The sequence below is a fragment of the Erythranthe guttata genome, chromosome 11, assembly GCF_056151865.1.
Source record: "Erythranthe guttata isolate IM_541 chromosome 11, IM_541, whole genome shotgun sequence".
NCBI classification, from domain to species: domain Eukaryota; kingdom Viridiplantae; phylum Streptophyta; class Magnoliopsida; order Lamiales; family Phrymaceae; genus Erythranthe; species Erythranthe guttata.
Genome location: NC_142543.1, coordinates 19,685,626 through 19,706,046, shown reverse-complemented (window position 1 = coordinate 19,706,046; position 20,421 = coordinate 19,685,626). Strand labels below are relative to the sequence as shown.

General features: G+C 36.7%; 4 protein-coding genes and 2 non-coding genes across 6 annotated transcripts; 2 read left to right on the top strand and 4 right to left on the bottom strand.

Annotated features, from left to right (window-relative positions):
* Window positions 1-86: 86 nt before the first annotated feature.
* Window positions 87-964, bottom strand: LOC105960889 (uncharacterized). The gene has a single exon (XM_012985100.2). It carries the CDS (start codon window positions 693-695, stop codon window positions 267-269), a length of 429 nt encoding a protein of 142 aa, XP_012840554.2. The 5' UTR covers window positions 696-964; the 3' UTR covers window positions 87-266.
* Window positions 965-2,715: 1,751 nt separating this feature from the next.
* Window positions 2,716-3,482, bottom strand: LOC105960887 (uncharacterized). The gene has a single exon (XM_012985099.2). It carries the CDS (start codon window positions 3,325-3,327, stop codon window positions 2,899-2,901), a length of 429 nt encoding a protein of 142 aa, XP_012840553.2. The 5' UTR covers window positions 3,328-3,482; the 3' UTR covers window positions 2,716-2,898.
* A 3,869-nt stretch (window positions 3,483-7,351) lies between these two features.
* LOC105960886 (uncharacterized) lies at window positions 7,352-8,108 on the bottom strand. Its single transcript, XM_012985098.2, has one exon. The coding sequence runs from the start codon at window positions 8,019-8,021 to the stop codon at window positions 7,593-7,595; it is 429 nt and encodes a 142-aa protein (XP_012840552.2). The 5' UTR covers window positions 8,022-8,108; the 3' UTR covers window positions 7,352-7,592.
* Window positions 8,109-14,130: 6,022 nt separating this feature from the next.
* On the top strand, window positions 14,131-14,203 carry TRNAK-CUU (transfer RNA lysine (anticodon CUU)). Its single transcript has one exon. It is a non-coding gene; the product is annotated as a tRNA-Lys (tRNA).
* Window positions 14,204-14,293: 90 nt separating this feature from the next.
* On the top strand, window positions 14,294-14,366 carry TRNAK-CUU (transfer RNA lysine (anticodon CUU)). The gene has a single exon. It is a non-coding gene; the product is annotated as a tRNA-Lys (tRNA).
* Window positions 14,367-14,451: 85 nt separating this feature from the next.
* Window positions 14,452-19,371, bottom strand: LOC105961045 (EEIG1/EHBP1 protein amino-terminal domain protein). The gene is made up of 9 exons (XM_012985279.2): window positions 18,971-19,371; window positions 17,673-18,418; window positions 16,466-17,427; window positions 16,088-16,379; window positions 15,765-15,980; window positions 15,443-15,616; window positions 15,172-15,372; window positions 14,961-15,074; window positions 14,452-14,875 (listed from the first exon to the last, which is right to left on the bottom strand). Exons 2-9 carry the CDS (start codon window positions 18,363-18,365, stop codon window positions 14,558-14,560), a joined length of 2,970 nt encoding a protein of 989 aa, XP_012840733.1. The 5' UTR covers window positions 18,366-18,418; window positions 18,971-19,371; the 3' UTR covers window positions 14,452-14,557.
* Between the last annotated feature and the right edge of the window lie 1,050 nt (window positions 19,372-20,421).

Below are 20,421 nucleotides of genomic sequence, written 5' to 3'. Positions count from 1 at the left end.
TTCAAATATTATCATATTAAATATGTATTAATTATGTATTGCATGCCATCAATACTGAGTAATATAAATTATTAACAAATAACCTCTAAATTGAAGTGTGTATACTATAAATTGTGGTGAGGAAAAATATAATTCCCACAAAAAGAATGTCAAAGAACAAACCAATATTGTCACGTCACAATCAATGCTCAAGTATTATCTACATACTTACACATACAGAACAAAGCTAGTGACGACGTCGTATCGTATGTACGTAGTGTCGTCAATCAACAAGCCGACATCATAACCTTAAACTCATCGAAATTGAGAACACCATCCCCATTAACATCAAAACGAGCAATCATATTCCTGCACTGGTCAACGGTACTCCTCTGACCCAATTTGCTAAGCATTCTTTTCAAACTCTCCGGTGTAATGCACCCGCTTCCCTCCATTTCGTACAATTTGAACGCCCCTTTCAAATCGCTCGCCTTTTCTTCATCACCCGCACCCTCCACTATCCTCACGAAATCATCCAAACACATCATCCCATCTCCGTCGGAATCCACCAGCGCCACCGCCGCCTCCGCCTCAGCCGCCGTCATCACACCTCCTATTGAGGCCACGCAGTGCCGGAGCTCCTCCGGAGATATTCTGCCGTCGCCGTTGGAGTCGAAGTGCTTGAAAACTCTCTCGTACTGCTCGTACCTCTCCATTGTATATATCTATAAACAAGTAAAATCCAAGAATTCGCGCGCGAAAATTGGAATATTATTATAAGATTTATGTGATCCGGTTAATTTATGTATTGTTGAAGTGAAGTTTGTTTGAATTGAAGATCGATATATTATATTTGGCCTTCTGGTGTAGTATATATATATAGTAGTTATAGTTCTATAGTAACGCGGAGTAGTACGTGTAGTTGACCGGTGATTTAATTACTATGTGGTGGTACTACGGCGGAGAGGAGAGGAAACAGCGGCGAAGCCTGTTGTATTGTTTATGGTCGGTTGAGATATATATTCCTTTTGAAGAAACACGGCGGATACACGAGTAATCAATGACGTCATCAATACCTACATCATTAATTCATCATATTAAAATATTTACTTATTTCTTATTGGTTGTACGTGGCACACTATACAAGTTCTTACACGTAAATGTTTATTGAGTGGACTTTCTATTGACTATTATTTCTTATATTTTAGTATAAATTTTGCATCTAGTTGTGTGGATATTGAAATGGATGATCCTATCTCGGAATTAACATTTTTTAAATAAAAAAATATTAACAATTAATTAAATTCGGAAATTTAATTTTAATATAACCGCCCTAACTATGATAGCTAGCCGTTCCTTCGACCCTACACCCGGTGATAAATACTGGGTGAGTCTTCTGCTGCCACGTGTTCCTTTTTTTATTTTTCTTAAACCCCTAAAGATAAACCCTAGCGGAGAATCTATTATAAAATACAAAAAAGAAACACGTGGCAGCAGAAGACCCACCCGGTATTTATCACCGGGTGTAGGGTCGAACAAATCGATAGCTAGCCAGTAAATGGGGATTCTAGTTACGTTCACGCGTGCATATAAGTACACGTCACCATTTTTTTTTATTTTTTTTTATAATTTTGTATAAAAAAAGAAAAAGGAAAACGAGGGGCACTGTTGATGAAACTAGTCAAAGTTGTGTAATTGAATTAAAGAAAGATGTGTGCAAACTAGAAACGCTATTTATTGTTTAACAACTCAACGAAAACGTTGTCGGCGTAGCCTACTATTTCCATAAGTTTAAAATTTTAATTAAGATGCAAACCACGTTTCTTCTTCTTCTTCCGTGTACCGTAATGAAAGGGATCCAACCTGATTTGTGCAAGTCTCCCGAAGAAAAGTTCTAGAAAGTTCTTCTCAAGTTGGAATTTATTTCGTCTTCCTCATTTTCTCCACTAAACACTTGTATGACAAGTTACTTATAAATTATAGGAGAAATTAATTGGAAGCTCCCTTAAAAATATTTTCTATAATTCTTCTAAGGTCACATGAATTTTGCATTATTTTCTAAAAGTTCTTGTTCCCTTTCTAGCTCTGAACCTGAAACTAAATCGAGTCTTCGTAACGGAATTGTTTAGGGAAAACTAACAGTAGCGATGATGTCGTGACAGTGATTTGCACACAACTCAATTATATTAATAAGCAAACAACTTAGTTAAAATAAATTAAAAGTGTAACAGATCCAGATGCATCACAAAACACTACACAGCTTACACAAACATCTTAGAAAATTTATTGACAAAGATTCCACAAATAAATTATAGTATGAAGTTTGGGTTAATTAGACAACTTAGAAAGATTTTTGCACAGCTTAATTACAAAGTTTAGTTACATCAGCAGCGTGGAAAAAGTGTAACCAAAATCGCAAGTGTGTCGCATGTGTTTGGTTCCGTATATGTGCATGTAGTTGTGTGAATATGTGTGCATACATGTGTGTGGCTGCGTGACAGAGCTCTGGCGATGGAAGCAACGGGGAGCGTGGTGAAGCAAATTTGTCGGTGTGCAACAAATTGGACGGAATTTAATGGAGTGCAATTAGATTGCATGAAGACGAGTCTAAAAAATACATGGCTTTCAATAAATTGCAAAATATCCGACTCTCCTAATTGAAAGATTATTAGTGCACCAAAATATTTAGTAAATTACCTCTAAATTACAATATCGAAAGATATGAAAACCGAGAAGGAAATTAAAATAAAATTGATCATTAATATTTACTATAAAGAAAGAATATCAAACAACAAAGAATACAAAGAATACAAATCAAATTCAAATTCAACAAATCAATGATGAATCTATTATTCATACATAAAACTACATGACAACAAACGGCGTCGTCGTATATGTATCCATATGATTATCGATCAACTACGTACTAGACATCATAACCTTAAACTCGTCGAAGTTGAGAACACCATCACCGTTAAGATCGAAACGAGCAATCATATTCTTGCACTCATCAACGCTCCTCTGTTGTCCTAATCTACTCAGCATTCTTTTCAAGCTCTCCGGTGTAATGCACCCTCTTCCCTCGAGTTCGTACATTCCGAACGCCGCCTTCAAATCGCTCGTCTTCTCCTCTTCACCAGCTCCTTCCACTACTTTCACGAAATCATCCAAACACATCAGCCCATCTCCGTCGGAATCCGTAAGAGCAATCGCCGCCGCCGCCTCCTCCGCCGTCATCACACCGCCGATTGTGCAGACGCACTGCCGGAGCTCCTCCGGAGATATTCTTCCGTCGCCGTTGGAGTCGAAGTGGTTGAAAACTCTCTCGTACTGCTCGTATCGCTCCATTGATTATATAAACTGAACAGGATTTTGAAATAATTTAAAGATCAATTTGCGCGCCAAAAGTACTGGTGTGTATAAAAGATTTATGAAGTGGTTTAATACTTTAATTTATTTAGTTTGTTATTTGTCTGAAGATATATACATACATATAGGTTCATACGTATATATTTATAGTATAGTTATTATCAGTTAAGGTAACGCGGAGTTGTAATGTGGAGTTGACCGGCAATATTAAATTAGATGGTACGGCAGAAAACGAAGCAGCGGCGAAGCCTGTTGTTTTTCTTTCATCGGCTAAGATTTCGAAGAAACGCGGAGTATTATAAGTAATCAATGACGTCAAATGACGTACACATCATTTGTCTTATATTAAAATATTGAATAATTTGCATCCAAGTCCTTTCAACTACGGTTATTTGGTAACCGTCCCCGAAGTATTTAAAATGTTAGCATTTACTTCCCTTTCATAAATCAACTACAACCAAAAATGAAACTTTTTTTAAAATTTTTTCATTCAAATATTTTTTGTAATAAGATTTTTATTTTTACTATAAAGATTTTGGTTTTTTTGCGTGAAGAAAATGCTAATTTTGACTTCACCATTACAACATCCACCCTTATACACTAGTTTTTTCTTTTTTTTTTTTTTTTTTTTTTTTTTTTTTTTTAAAGTAATGAAGAAAATAAATGAATAGGTTGTGGTGTCAAATTATTGTAGTGTGGATGCCAAGTTTTACATATTTCAAATTGATGTAAATGCTAAAATTATAAATGTTTGGAGTGTGGTAGTCAAATGATCATAATTCAGAATAAGTTGATTTATATATGGTATCAATATTTATAGTGAAAGTGTGGAGTAATTTACTAATTTTTACGTCGTTGCAAACATCAAAAACATATATGGTTTATGATTGTAAATGTTTCGGTTAGATCTTAAATTATGACCAACTACTCACTCTATCTCATATTATTTGTCTTTTTAGGGAGTTTTGTCCCAAATTATTTGTCATTTTAGATTTCCAATGAAGCATTAATTGTATTATTTTTAATTTTACTCTTAATTACTCTTAATTAATTAATTGAAAAACAATTAATGTCAAGGGTATTTTTGTAACTTTATGTGTTCTTTTACTATAATCTATGCGCATTTATTGATTTTCTTAATATGTGCAAAACAACCCAAAACGACATCTAAATTGGGACGAATGAGACTACTTTCTATACTAAAAGTTGGAGTATAATGTACTTTTGACTTTGAGTGCATCAATTGAATATTATTAAGATTGAGGATCTAGAAAACAAAGAAATTGGGGAAAGACTAGGAATTTAGGACTGGGAGTAGTAACTAACTATAAGTCTATAACCGCCCCAACTGTCATAGCCACTCAATGTGCGTTCTAACTTCCACGCGCGTGGAAATTTTGAGATAAATATCTTGTGCGTTTTTAGATATATTATACTATTCAATTTTTTTTTAATTACGTCATAAAAAAACAAACGGGCCCATAGAAATTACATAATCAGCGGCTAAGAAATTAGCAGTCTTGGAGCTGAATAAACCACAAGTTTCTGAATTAATTACTTCTTCCTAATTATAGCTGCAACCGACAAAAAAAGTCAATTTCATATATCTTTCTCACGACAAATGAACTCAATTCATCTATTTATTTAATATATATATAAACACGTACGCACACGTAATCAAAGATACATATAAATCAAATTAGCTCGTTGACTTGTGGAAGTTTCAGGAAGAAAAGTTGTGGAAGATTCTTGTAATATGGTTGGAATTAATTTCAGAAGAAGAGAGTTTCCTGTTTCCCTCTCGGCCTCTCCCACTTAACACCTGTTTATTTGGCGGCCTGAATAATTAAATATTTGCCGCCGTGGCTGATAATTTATTTTGACTAAATCAAATATAATTATTATTATTTATTATTCGTTTCCATTATTAGGTCGGTTCCCGACTCAGGTGGCGGTTGCCGCCAAATCCACCCTCAACCGCTGCACCGCCTAATAATTAATAAAAAAAAAAATTAAAACAAACGGAATACTGGTGTGAGTGAGTAAGGCTGTGTTTGATAACATTAAGCGCTGAATGCTGAATGCTGAATACATATCTGAATGACTAAGAGTTACGCCTGGATACTGAATGCTGAATCATTAAGCTCATTTGACAGCTGAAGTTCTGTCGTCTGAATAATATCATTTTACTATTATATCCTTGGTCAAATACTCTAGTATTTGTTAATGAGTAACATATATGTATAAATATAATTCTTTTAGCATGATTAACATAATCAACAAATTATGAAATTTCTGCAGACATTAAACATCTCTATGTGTAATAAATATCAAGTATTTAACATTATTATAATATAAATATGAAATATAAAAGCCAAACAAATTTAAAAAGTAATCTCTAAGCAACTAAAGGTAGTAATAGTAAAACTTATTAACTTAAAATATGAAAATATACTAAATTCACTAAAATTGACACGAATAAAATATATTATAATTACCTTTTATTTTAAAACATAATTAGACTTCATTAAGATAAATGAAAGAAAAAAGGATAGAACTTATTTATTGAGTAAAAAAGTTGGAAGTTGTGCAGACAAGTGATAGTGTGTTGGGATATTACCTGAGGTTAATGTGGAATATATGAGTTTATTAAAGGATAATTACGTGCAGATTTGATTCAGATGTAGCACTTGTTCGGTCAGCACCAACTTTTGGACTGAATAGTGAAGAGCATCATGGAACCATTCAGTCAATAATATCAAACGCACTTAATATTCCAATTGCTTACCGATTCAGCAAATTAGTGATTAAGAGGCTCATTAAGAGCAATCAAACAAGGCCTAAGTCTGGGCACTGCCCTGAAACCCCGTAAATTCTAACCCCACTCTGATTTGAATTCTTAGCTCCGCTGCTGTATGTTTGTGTTTTCGTATGTGAAGTTTCTTATATATAATATCAAAAGATGGGGGGTTTTTGCAATAACTACCCTTGTGAAATTTAGTCAAAGGTAATAAAGATCCTCTGAGCTTGACCTGAGATACACTCACGGTATATGCGATTGGGCGTATGTTTTCGGAACTGAAAAGACAAAAAAATACCCTTTAAAAATATATTCCGCAAATTACAAATTCACCCTAAAACCACACGCCCAAAATGAAGTTTTCATATTTTTTAATTCAGTCACTAATATTTTTAGAAAGGCCCTCTTCCTCACCATCAACCATATTAAAAGTCTTACCATTCCAAAATTGAGAAGCATAATCCCTACAATCCACCCACAATAATTTGGATGTCCATTATTTGGTTTGTGAAATGGAGACATCGTAAAAAAAAAAAAAAAAACAAAACACACACACCAAAAAATGGCAGTTTTCGTTGCAAATTGCTTCCCTTCTCTTCAACTTCATCCATTTTGCTTAGATTCGCGAGCTTCTCACTATTGCAACCACTTATCTCTCGTCCTTCGACTCATTGGTTGGATAATGTGGGTGCGAATCCTATATTGCGAGTGCCGGTGTAGTGGAAGGGGGCAGGGCTGATTGAGGGTGGTCTTTGACTGGTGGCGGTCATCGGCTGTTGGCGGAGGCGAATATTTCACCGATGGTCTAGGCGGTGATGAGCCGGAGGATGAAATGGCGGAGATTCGGGAGGTGAGGCGGAATCTGACGACGGCGGTGAGTTTGGGAGTTGTGGTTGGCGTTTTGACGGTGAAGAGGAACATTACATATTGTTTTCTCTTTCTTTTTTTTTTTCTTTTTTCTTTTTTTAATTTTGTTTATAGCTGATGAATTCATGAGGTTAATTTAGTCATTTTATGTAAGTCAATTACCATTTTATTAAAGGGGCGATGTGCTTTGTAAAAAACAATAAAGAGGGGTATGTGCTAATTTTTTTAGCATAGAAATTTTTTCGGCCATTCAAAATTAAACAGGAGCTTATGTGTAATTAGCTCTCAAAAGATGTGCAGTTAAATAAAATTAAATGAGGAAGATATAATTAGATATTGAAGAAAAATGAAGTGATCAACTATATATATGTATTATCGATTAACAAATACTAGCTAGCAACTGTGTTTTATCAATACAGATATCAATCAAAGATTAATAAAATCAAAGAATAAACTCGACCAATCAATATTGGTGAATTAATCTACATACATACATGCAGACGGAGAAACATATATTGAAAAAGGCTAACTAAGCAAATAACGACGTCGTATCGTACAGTAGACATCCATCCATGCATCAACAAGCCGACATCATAACCTTAAACTCGTCGAAATTAAGAACACCATCTCCATTAATATCAAATCGAGCAATCATATTCCTGCACTGGTCAACGCTACTCCTCTGACCCAATTTGCTAAGCATTCTTTTCAAACTCTCCGGTGTAATGCACCCGCTTCCCTCCATTTCGTACAATTTGAACGCCCATTTCAAATCTCTCGCCTTTTCTTCATCACCCGCACCCTCCACTATCCTCACGAAATCATCCAAACACATCAGCCCATCACCGTCGGAATCCACCAGCGCCACCGCCGCCTCCGCCTCATCCGCCGTCATCACACCGCCTATTGAGGCCACGCAATGCCGGAGCTCCTCAGGAGATATTCTGCCGTCGCCGTTGGAGTCGAAGTGCTTGAAAACTCTCTCGTACTGCTCGTATCTCTCCATTGATGATTTGAAATTAAAAGAATTTTAATTTGCTGGTATATTTATAATTTATATGTATCGCTGAAGTGATGATTAATTGTTAGGGGTTTTGGTTTGAGAGTTGTTATTTATAGTTAAATTGTAAGGACGCGGATTATTAGGAAGTATAGTTGACCAGCTAAGAATAAGTGATGACGTGGCATTGTCGCGTATTTTTCCAGAAGAAGAGGAAGTATCTGCGAAGGCTGTTGTGATATTATTAATATTAATATCAGTAATCAATTAATCTCCATATATATACGTCTTCCATACGGTTAAGATATACATTTGAATGTTAATCTTCTGATTATCAGAATGGAGGAAGAAGAAGATGGAAGAAGATGACAGAGAGAAGAGGGAAAACTTATTCATTCAACAGAAAAATGAATGTTACCGTTACAAGAGATGTGAGTTGGATATTTATATCCAACTATACAAAAGCGTGTTTTTAACTAAAAGAAGAAGTGCTACTTGTAAAATAACAACTTCTATACGACATGAAAGTAAAACTAAAACTACATTTATCAATGTGAAATATGTATATATATTAACATATATATATATATTAACACCCCCCCCTCAAGATGGAGAGTAAACATCTTTAACATCCATCTTGACCAGAAGATGATTGAAACTTGAAGATGGTAAAGCCTTGGTGAACAGATCAGCCAATTGATCTTTGCTTGAAACTGGCATTAGTTTAAGAATGCCAGACACAACTCTTTGTCTCACAAAATGGCAATCTATTTCGATGTGTTTGGTCCTTTCATGGAATGTTGGGTTGGAAGCAATGTGTACAGCAGCAAGGTTGTCACAAAACAGGAGAGAAGACTTGATAGGGATATTGAAATCTTGAAGAATCTGGAGAATCCAGATAAGCTCACTGGAAGTCATGGATAAGGCCCTGTATTCAGCTTCTGCAGAGCTCTTGGAAACAGTAGCTTGCTTCTTGGCTTTCCAGGATATGAGAGAGTCTCCAATGAAGACACAAAAACCTGTGGTGGATTTCCTAGTGTCTGGACAAGAGCCCCAATCTGCATCTGCAAAGGCTTTAACAGTAAGAGAAGATTTTGCAGAATAAAAAATGCCCTTACCAGGAGCAGACTTGAGATATCTCAAGATGTGATGAATGGCATGAAGATGAGGCACCCTAGGCTTTGCAACATACTGACTGAGCTTATGCACAGCATAAGTAATATCTGGCCTGGTAATGGTTAAATAAAGTAGCCTGCCAACTAATCTCCTATACTCAGAAACATCCTCCAAAAGATCCCCATCTTCATTATTGAGCTGAGCCTTGGGATCCATAGGCAATAAGGCTGGCTTACAGCCCAAATAACCAGCATCTTCCAATAACTTAAGGACATACTGCCTTTGAGAAAGAACAATGCCAGTAGAATTTCTAGCTATCTCAATACCAAGAAAAAATTTGAGCTTGCCCAAATCCTTGAGTTTAAAAAATGAGTGCAGCTGAGTTTTAACCTGTTGTATCTCAGTGGAAGAGGGACCTGCAATAATCATATCATCCACATATACAATTAAGGCAATAAACTGAGAAGAAGAACCTCTAGTAAATAATGAATGATCAGAAGGAGACTGAGAAAAACCAATGGAAGTCACTGCCTCAGTGAACTTTTGATTCCATTGTCTTGAAGCCTGTTTCAAACCATATAAAGACTTGTGCAACTTGCAAACCATTCTAGATGTAGATAAAGCAACAGAAGAATGCTTATAGCCTGGAGGAATATCCATAAAGACCTCTTCCTTAAGATCCCCATTCAAAAAAGCATTATTTACATCTAATTGGTGAAGTTCCCAATTATGAATAGCAGCTAAAGCCAAAAGAATTTTAACTGTAACTAACTTAGCAACAGGTGAAAAAGTATCAATAAAATCTACCCCTTCTTGTTGAGTAAAACCTCTAGCAACTAATCTGGCTTTATATCTATCCACAGAGCCATCTTGCTTTCTTTTAATTTTATACACCCATTTACAACTTACAGTGTGTTGATGAGCAGGCAATGGCTCTATAGTCCAAGTATGATTATCTTCCAAGGCTTGAAGCTCATCATCCATGGCTTGGATCCACAAAGGATTCTTCACAGCTTGTTTATAAGTAGATGGCTCAGTTTCAGCTGAAACATGCATAATATAATCAAAATGATCTGCAGAAAGCTTATTATAAGCAACATGACTAGAAATAGGATAAAGAGAATTGAAACCAAGAGAAGAATTGCACTGGAAATCAGCCAAATAGGCAGGGGGCTTAATGGCTCTGGAAGACTTCCTAGTCTGAGGAGGAACTGAGCCAGTAGCCTGTGGAGCAACAGAACTAGGAAGATAATCAACATCAAGAGCAGAGTCAGTAGAAATGGGAACAACAGAAGGTGGAACAGAATAATCAGGAGCTGAATATTTATCAAAATTCATATTTTGATCACCAAAAGGAAAAATGTGTTCATGAAACACAACATCCCTAGAAATGAGAACTTGATGAGACTGCAAGTCATAAAGTTTGTAACCTTTGATGCCAACAGGATACCCCAAGAAAACACAAGGTTTGGCTCTAGGCTGAAATTTTGACCTCTGAGCTGGTAAGGATGAAGCAAACACTAAACACCCAAAAACCCTGAGAGAATTATAGTCAAAAAGCTTACCAGGATACAACAGCTCAAAAGGAGAGAGATTATCAAGCTTAGCTGCAGGAGTTCTATTGATCAAGAAAACTGCAGTAGCAATACACTCATTCCAAAAAGTTAAAGGCATATGAGACTGAAACAATAAAGATCTGGCAACATTAAGAATGTGTTGGTGCTTTCTTTCAACTACAACATTCTGCTGAGGTGTATAAACACAAGAAAACTGATGAAGAACACCAAGCTTAGCAAAAAGCTGAGTAAACTGTAACTCATGAGCATTATCAGACCTGAATACCTTAATATTACAATGAAATTGAGTGTTAACCATATGGAAGAAAGAAGGAATGACAGTTAAAACATCAGATTTGGATTTGAGAAAATGAACCCAAGTAAACCTAGAATAATCATCAACAAGAGTAACAAAATATTTGTATCCATTGTGAGATTCAACTCTGTAAGGTCCCCAAATATCACAATGAATAAGATCAAACATTTTTGATGAAACAGTAGAACTAATAGGAAATTTCAAACGTTTTTGTTTGGCCATAGGACAAACATAACAACAAGAATTGCTCTGAGGCTTATCCATGCCTAAAGAATACTTAGTAGACAAAAGATCTAGCTTCAACTGAGGGATATGCCCAAGCCTATTGTGCCAAACAGTGGCAGAAACTTTATTACAAAAAACATCAATAGACCTAATGTGAGGCTGAAGAACATATAAACCATCAATTTTGCTACCCTTGCCAATCTTCTTCAAGAACTTGTCCTGAATAAGAAAGGAATGAGAATCAAAAATAACTGTGTGAGGCAAATTGTCAAGCAAGGCACTGACAGAGATTAAGTTGAACTTAAAAGAAGGAACATAAAAAACATTTTTCAAAATCAGATCATCTGACAAACATACATCTCCCATATACTCAACAACAACTAAAGAACAATCAGGTAATATAACTCTAGCAAAATTCACTTTATGAAGAGAAGAGAATAGAGTTTTATCATTACAAATATGACGAGAAGCCCCAGAATCAATGATCCAGTAATGAGGCAGAAAAGATGCATGAAGAGAAGCTGCTAAACATATACCTGATACACAAGAAATGTGTGCAGCTTCAACCTCATCACCCTGAGACTGTTGGGCAGAAACCTGTTGCTTGGCAGCCATTTGATTAGAGAAATATGCCATCAATTGCTGACATTGAGCAGCAGACATGTTAGCCAAAACAGGATCAGAGGAAACAAAAGAAGGATGAGAAGTACTCCCTGAAGGTGTATAATCAAGTGGAGACTCCATGGCAGAGACTTGATTAACAGAGAATCTGCTTTGAGGCAAAGCAGAATATCTTGGCTTGGCTTTATAACCAGGTGGATAGCCATGTAACTTGTAACACTTATCAATTGTATGCCCATAGATGCTGCAGTGAGTACAAAAACCCCTTTCCTTCCTTTTTGGTGCAGATGTGAAAGTGGTTTGATGATGCATAGGCCTTTGGGCAGGCTGATCACCACGAATGGAGAAAGCTAGTGAGTTCTGCACCTCATTATGTGAGGAATGAATAGATCTCTGCCTCTCTTCTTGGGAAACAAGAGCAAAAACCTTGTTTATAGGAGGCAGTGGATCCATGAGAAGAATTTGACCACGTGTAGAAGTCAGAGACTCATTCAACCCCATGAGAAACGCCATGACATGTTCCAAATTGTAATGTTCATTAAGCTTCTGAACACCACCACAAGTGCAGGCTCCACAAGTACAAGATGGACGGAAATTGGATAATTCATCCCAAATAGCCTTCAATTTTGTAAAATACACATTAACAGACTGCGTATCTTGAGTAAGATTAGACAATTCCCGACGCAATTGGAAGATACGCGGACCATTAGTTTGTGAAAATCTGGTATTGAGATCCTTCCACATCTCGTGAGCAGAATCAGAGTACATGATGCTGGCCTGAATATCTTTCGACACAGCATTTAAAATCCAAGAAATAACAATACTGTTATTCCGAACCCAGGCGTTGTGAAGAACTGCTTCATCCCGACTTGGTTCAACGATTGTACCATTGATGAACCCTAACTTGTTCTTCACCGTAAGTGAAATCTGCATCGCTCTACTCCAAGAGGCAAAGTTATCTTCAGAGAGTAGCTGCGAAACGAGGACTAACCCAGGACCATCAGACGGATGCAAATAGAACGGACTAGACACATCATCAACTCGCCGATTTGCCGCCATGGATATGAGAAATCAAAAAAAACTCCGAGACGAAGGAACAATTGAAGAAATTGATCGCGATCTGATCAATTAATGAATTATGCGGAAGCGAAAATTCGAAAACCTAAACTGATACCATGTTAATCTTCTGATTATCAGAATGGAGGAAGAAGAAGATGGAAGAAGATGACAGAGAGAAGAGGGAAAACTTATTCATTCAACAGAAAAATGAATGTTACCGTTACAAGAGATGTGAGTTGGATATTTATATCCAACTATACAAAAGCGTGTTTTTAACTAAAAGAAGAAGTGCTACTTGTAAAATAACAACTTCTATACGACATGAAAGTAAAACTAAAACTACATTTATCAATGTGAAATATGTATATATATTAACATATATATATATATTAACATTGAATAACACGTTTTTCTTTTTTTACAAAATAGCAAATACTAAATTAAAATAATTGGAGTTCAAACATAATATTTCAACAACTATGAATGATGAAATTAAAAAAATAATTACCTCAAACGTTTTATATAATTATTTGGAATTAGTGGTTTCATTTATTTAATAATTTTACAATTTAATGAAAATATTAGTTTGAATTAATTATTATGCGTTTTGCTTGACTCAGTTCATATTCATCCCTAATTATTTGTGTATTAAAGTCGATCTAATACGATGTATCAAGCGTTGAAAAGGAGAACGAAAAATTAAATAATAGAAGAAGCCAATTCCACAATTAAAATTATGATTGAGTGTTCTCACATTACATAATACATTACATAACATATGATTAACTCCTTTTCACATTACATAAAATATGAAAGGCTACAATATAATCTGCAGTTTCTTTATGGATTTGTTAAATTTTCTTCAAAATATAATGGTTGCAACTTGCAATTAGTACAACAAATACCTCGTTTTCAGTACTGCTGTTGGATATATAAACAATACGTTATTACATCCATATAATGTTTTGTTAGTTCGTAAACTAAAAAATATGTAATGATTGACAATATTCTAACAATACAAGAGGCCTTCCCGCACACCGACGTAATTGAACACGTACCTACATCAATGATGTATCATGTATCTACAAGGCTGCAACTGATGTCCCAAGTTGCATTTATTAATTATAACTAGATGTTTAAAGCTAGAGGCAATGAGTAATTACAACATAGAACCTCAAACAAGGATAGAATATTTACCTTCAGCTAAATCTGTTGGCATGTTGCCCGTCTAGCTCAGTTGGTAGAGCGCAAGGCTCTTAACCTTGTGGTCGTGGGTTCGAGCCCCACGGTGGGCGAGTTTTTCTTATTTTTTTTGTCCAGGAAGGAACATTTTCACTTTTACGTGCCGTCTTGGTATAAAATGTTCATCAGTTTTCCAACAAGTTGCCCGTCTAGCTCAGTTGGTAGAGCGCAAGGCTCTTAACCTTGTGGTCGTGGGTTCGAGCCCCACGGTGGGCGTTTTGTTATATATTTAAATCAATCACTTTTGGACAACCGTTAACAAATCAACGAAATGTTTTTTTTTTTTATTGCTAAATGACAATGAAATACAAACATCTGAAGCATTTCTTTTCCCGTTTCTGAACTATCTAAATACATAATTGATCCACAAAACAAAGAAATTATTGCAACTCATCTCGGACTGTTTTTTAATCACAGTCCATCCATACGTCTCGAAGGAGTTGATACCTCAAAGCATTACTACTACGACTTCCGTCCCTGTTCGGTGATGCCTGAAAATTGTCGATGATGATAGATTTCAGAGGCGAATCCAATTCGTCCAGCTCATCATCGCTCGTCTGTGATTTCTTCAGCACCGACGATTTACTACGCGTCAGCTGAGAATGGCTCTGTATTTCTCCCAATAAATTAGCTACCGAAGCAGTTGATGGCGGCTGATATTGAATACGAGCTGCACCACATGGGAAGCTCATAATGCCATCTTCCTCCTCAGAATCGAACGGATCCTACATTGAAGCAATTTCAAACCAAGGGTATTTTAGTAAAATGTTGTTCATGGAGATAAAGAAAAATGATGAAGATGGAAGGAACCTTGGAGTTTAAGGCTTCAAGTACAACTGCAGGAATCGGGTCGGGGCAAAACTCGTCTGGGACAAAAGAGTTGAGAACTCGTCTTATTAACGGTGGACCAAATGTAGGACATACCTAATAACAAAAGTAAAGAAAACAAAAAAATGTGAAATACGAATAAGGGTATTAATACGGAAGTGGAAATAGAATTTGTGGCTCTTAGTAAAGAAACCTCTTTTCTGACGGTACGGCTTAATAACAAGTCCTTGGGAAGCATCATAAGATCACTCAGTGCATTAAGGAGATGAAATGACTTTGATGATGTGTCATCCGACAGTCTCTCGTCGTCTTCATTATCATCCAAGTTATCCTTCAGTATTTCATCGTCATCAATGCCAAATAGATCAGTGAGCCACCTCGACCAATTCCCAATCTGTCACACGTAACAAACAAATTAAACAGTCGGTATTTCAATAATAAATAAATAAATAAAAAATGCTCACCGCATTTTTCAGTTGTGCACCAGCGCCGAAGCTAGCTTTCCCTGGTGGAATAGGGAGAACCTCAGCATCACTAATAGGATCAGCTACAGGATCTGTTGGAATTTCATCGGCCGATTCTCGAAGTACAGCATTGAACATTGCTACATCTAGACGAGCTATCAATTGCTCCATTATCTAGTTATGAAAAGAGTTGCATCAGTACACACGGAAAAAAAGGGGGGTTTCTTCGTAAGGAAAAACAAATAAAAAGTCGTAAATCATTTAGGCAATTCAAGGGAGCAAAATCACATGAAAAAACATCGATTCGAGTGTAGAGAAGTACCACTCTTGAGAGCACAGGTAAACAACCACAGACGTGTCCTCCTGCTCGAAGAGGACATATCCTTTCACATGCGTCACTGAAAGCCTTTTTCCAGAGTTCCAGTGAGAAGTTCACTTGCCGTTGATCAAGTGAACTCGATGTTCTTTCATATAACTTGCTAGATTCAGAATCAGCATCGGCTCTGGCATTGCTCGACTGCATATGTGGAGTAAAAGTCTAGACAAAAAAAAAAATCTACTTAGCTAAATGATTTGTTGACATATCATTACTTGACACGGAAATATTTCCGGAAGCACAGTGAAGAATGCGAGGTAAAAAAATACCTGCCACCATATAGACTCGATGATTCGAGAAAATATCCAAACTTCAACCTTCTCCAATGCAGTTAGGAAAGTTAGAGGATTCTCCCAATCATCTGAACTTTCTTGAATAGGACTCTTACCGGAGAACGATTCCCATTTAAGTGGTGACGGATTCTTCTTCCCGTTTCTATCTCTTGCTGTTCCGGTAGCTGTTCCAATAACAGGTCCGACAGAGATAGGCAACTTACTCTCTCCAAACGTCTTGCTCATAACTACTCTCAGTACGATCGAATTCGAGAGCCAGAAAGTTAATCTGTATTAGAAAAAAACGGAGTAAGTGGTTGTAAAACAACTCATCGAAACAAGAACAAGAATAAGGATTATTGGCAGAAACAATACCTAGGAACATCGTTTCCACATGCTTTAGAAACTAAAACCAGTCCAGATACAATACTTTTCGCAGCACTGCCTCTTCTTGATTTCGAATTCTGTTTGCTTGCGTGCAGATATAGCCTCGATAGGCGTCGAGCTGGTGCGTGGACTTTAGTCATCGAACTACCGTGCTCTGCAACCACAGAGTAAAGGCTAACCTCTATGGCAGCAGCCTCCCTCAACTCTGCTTCTAGAACTTCCATTCTACGCTCCAAATGCTGGACTTTACTGTCGGAGAGAAGGTTTATTTTTTCCTTCGGGTATATCTTAGCACCTTTATACTCGCTGCTAACTGAGCCTTGAGTATGATTCTTAGTATCGCCCGCAATAAACTGATTGCTTCGAAGTGATCCGTTGCTACTCCTGCTTGAGTCCAAAGACGATCGAACTGACTTCCCATGCTTTGATCTATCAATATTTAAAAAATTACTAGTCGTTGCAATTTTCTCATTGGGAGGCGCAAGTAGCACGTTTTCCAACACGGCTTGTTTCTGGACATCAAATTTAGACGAGCCACTCAGTGGGACGTCCTCGGTTTGTTCTTTCTCTTCGACTGTTCTAACTTCTTTTGCGAGCATTTGATGTATTTCTATTATACTTTTATCGGTTGAATAATTTATAGTTGAGTTTGTTCTTCTACCAGCGTCGGGATCTTCTTTAGCAGGAGACGAAGCATTCACGGGAATACCTTCTACTGCTGTTTTACGCTCGTTGATTTCTTTGTTGCAGCTCTGCTGTTCCTCCATTTCTTGCGATGCTGATGTCGGCAAACTTCTAGAAGAAATTCTTTTTGTGATCCAAGCAAGATCGGATGATAAATCCAACGAGGGGGAACGAGAAGAACCCCCTTCGGATTTGAAACGAGGTTTAGTCACTTGCTCCTCATTAGTTTGGGCCTTTCCAGCATTACCATTCACCACTGTCACATTCTGCAATTAATAGGAATCATAGTATCAACTAAGGCCTTGTTTAGTTCTCAATATAGATTAGACAAATATAAAATAATGCTATCTTAGGACAACAAAATTTTACAATCCTAATGCAAATATCAGATAAGACCTAATTGTTAATTAATCGTGATTGGTCTTAACAACCAAACGAGTCCTTAATTAACTGCATCATAAGACTAATGAACAACATGAGATTTTTATCATACACAATTGTATATTCTTACCTCTTCAGTTTGAGGCGACGAACTCCCATTTGATTCCGCTGCCGCTGAAGTAACAGCCAGAGACGAATGCGAGGAAGCATCATCGTCGGTAGTAAACGACGCCACCTCAGCTTCTTCTGCACATTCTTCACTCAATGCAGAAACAGATTCAAAATTACTCCTGTCCATTGAAGTTTCTCTCATCAAACTCTCCCTCGAGGAGGAGCTTGTTCGACTCCTCTCAAAAGGCTCGATTTTAAGGAACAGAAGCGGTTGTGCAGTGTTCCGATATGCCCGCTTACAGCTAATGGGAGCACTAATGCACAAACTTTCTCTAATCATACCGTGTTCTGCTAAATCCACAACCGCAGTTCCCAAGAGCTGGCCTTTGACCGTTTTGTCCATTCGCGGCTCGTAAAGATTGAACTCGATGCAATTCTTTTGAAAACCATCTCCTTTGATGGTGACTTCACGAATGAGTGTTAACGAAAGCCTGAAAGACTCGTTGAATTCGATTAAACCATCATCAATTGAAGGGACAACTTGATTGGTCGAACCGGATTTTTTATCGCCGTGTTCCCATTGAATCAGAACAGAACGGATCGTTCTCAGAGACACAGACGGGGGCCACGGCTTTACCTCCTGGATATGAACAGTGTAGTCAAGTTGAACTGAAGGGCTTTTTCGACTTTTGGCCCTCGGACCTTGAACCATTGTCACATCAAAAACAACTACGCGTCCCGACGGGGATTAAGTCAAGAAAACACCTGAAGAACATGAAAAACGACGAGCAAGAAGATGTAAGCATACATATATATATTTGCAGAGATACAAGTCGGAGTGATTAAGAGGCATGGTCTATCACTACAACCACATACTAAATTGAAGACGGAATTTCCAACAACAACAAAAAAGACATTGCAAAACTAAATGATTTCAGAGGTTGGCAGTTGTGTCACCAGAACACAATAAATGCACCTTCATTGTTATAACACACACATTTCATTAAGCAGCAAAAGAAAAAAAAAAAAATCAGAGAACCAGTTTCAAACACAAATCTACTACTTAGAAACTTCTTACAAACTTACAAGAACCAGAGAACATCAAATAGGAAGCTCAATTGAGGCAAAAACACTTGGCCGAACAGTTAATTAAGATCTAAGTTCAGCAAAGTAGCATAGAAAGAGCTTATTGTAAGATCATTGCAACAAACACACATCACCCAAAAACTAAATCACATTTGCAGAAAAATAAAATCAAAATGCAACATTTTGAAGTAAAGCAATCTGCATAAAAGGAAAATTGATTTGAAATCTCACCAAGCAGAACGGAAGTGTGTCGAGATTTAGTACAGAATGCGGTGAAGTAGAAAAAGAAAAAGTGGTCCTTTTTTTTGCAACCGGTGATTGATTGATGTCTCTCCGATTCTCAAGTGTGTGTGTTGCGTGTGTGTGAGAGAGAGAGAGAGAGAGGAGAGAGAAAGAAGAGAGAGAGAGTGAGGTGTGAGTGATGTGCAAATAAATGAAATAATGTAATATTCGGTGGTTTTATAATAAAAAGAAAAACAATCAAAGAATGTTCATCATAAATATTCCAACTAAATAAAGTATGTTTGAGTTTGTAGATTCACATTCATATTTACATTAATAATGTGATTAACTTATTAATGATGGGGTTCTCGTGATTAATAATGTGATTAACTGATTTAATCCGTTTTTATGAGTTTTGGTTTAGTAGAGGAAATTGATAGATAATTCACGAGTGTTTAGTTTAGCTGTTTAGGTGAGACTTGAGAGTGTCGGCACAGAGAAGCGAGTGTAGAGCACGCCTCAAACTGGGACTCAATGTACGTGCAGTAGACCTGACCACGGTTCGGTTCGGTTCCGGTTCCGGTTCCAAACCGCCGGTTCCGGTTCCGGTTTTGGAGGAACCGGAACCGAACCGAAAAAATCCGGTTCCAAGCGGTTCGGTTCCGAACCGGTTCCGGTTCGGTTCTCGGTTAGAACCGTAGAACCGTCCGGTTCTGATATAACTTTTTTTTTTTTTTTTATAATTTTTTTTATAATTTTAAAATTACTTGAGAATAATTATACTTATATTAAAATATAAAATGTATACACAAACTCTCTAAAATTATTTAAAATTACTTGAGAAACTATACACAACTCTTTCTGTTACTTACAGACTTACAGTGCTCTTCAATTTTTATTTTTAATATATATTATATTTACTTAAGAAAGACTTAAAAAATAGTTTAAAAAAAAAAAATACTTCAAAGACTTTAAAAAAGTTATGTTTTTCTTACAGTACATCAACAATATTTTTGTTAATACTTCAAAAATATTTTTCTCCTTTAAAAAACTTTAAAACCAGGTGCATTTCATTTTTTTAATTAATTAATCTGACCCTTACAAATTGCCATGTGGATATTAATATAATTTTTTTTTTTTAAACTGACCGTTACTTTGGACTGGAGTGGACAATTGGGTAGGATTTTTTATTTATTGTTTTAATAAAGCTGACATTTTATTAATATTTTATTATTTGAATTTTTTTTTTAAAAACGGTTCCAACGGTTAGAACCGCGGTTCTAACCGTCGGTTCTCGGTTCCAAAAATGAAGAACCGGAACCGAACCGGTTTTTACGGTTCCGGTTCCGGTTCTGGTCAAACCGGTTCCGGTTCGGTTCCAAAACCGTTGACCCCGGTTCGGTTCCGGTTCCGGTTCCGGTTAGAACCGAACCGGTGGTCAGGTCTACGTGCAGGCAGGC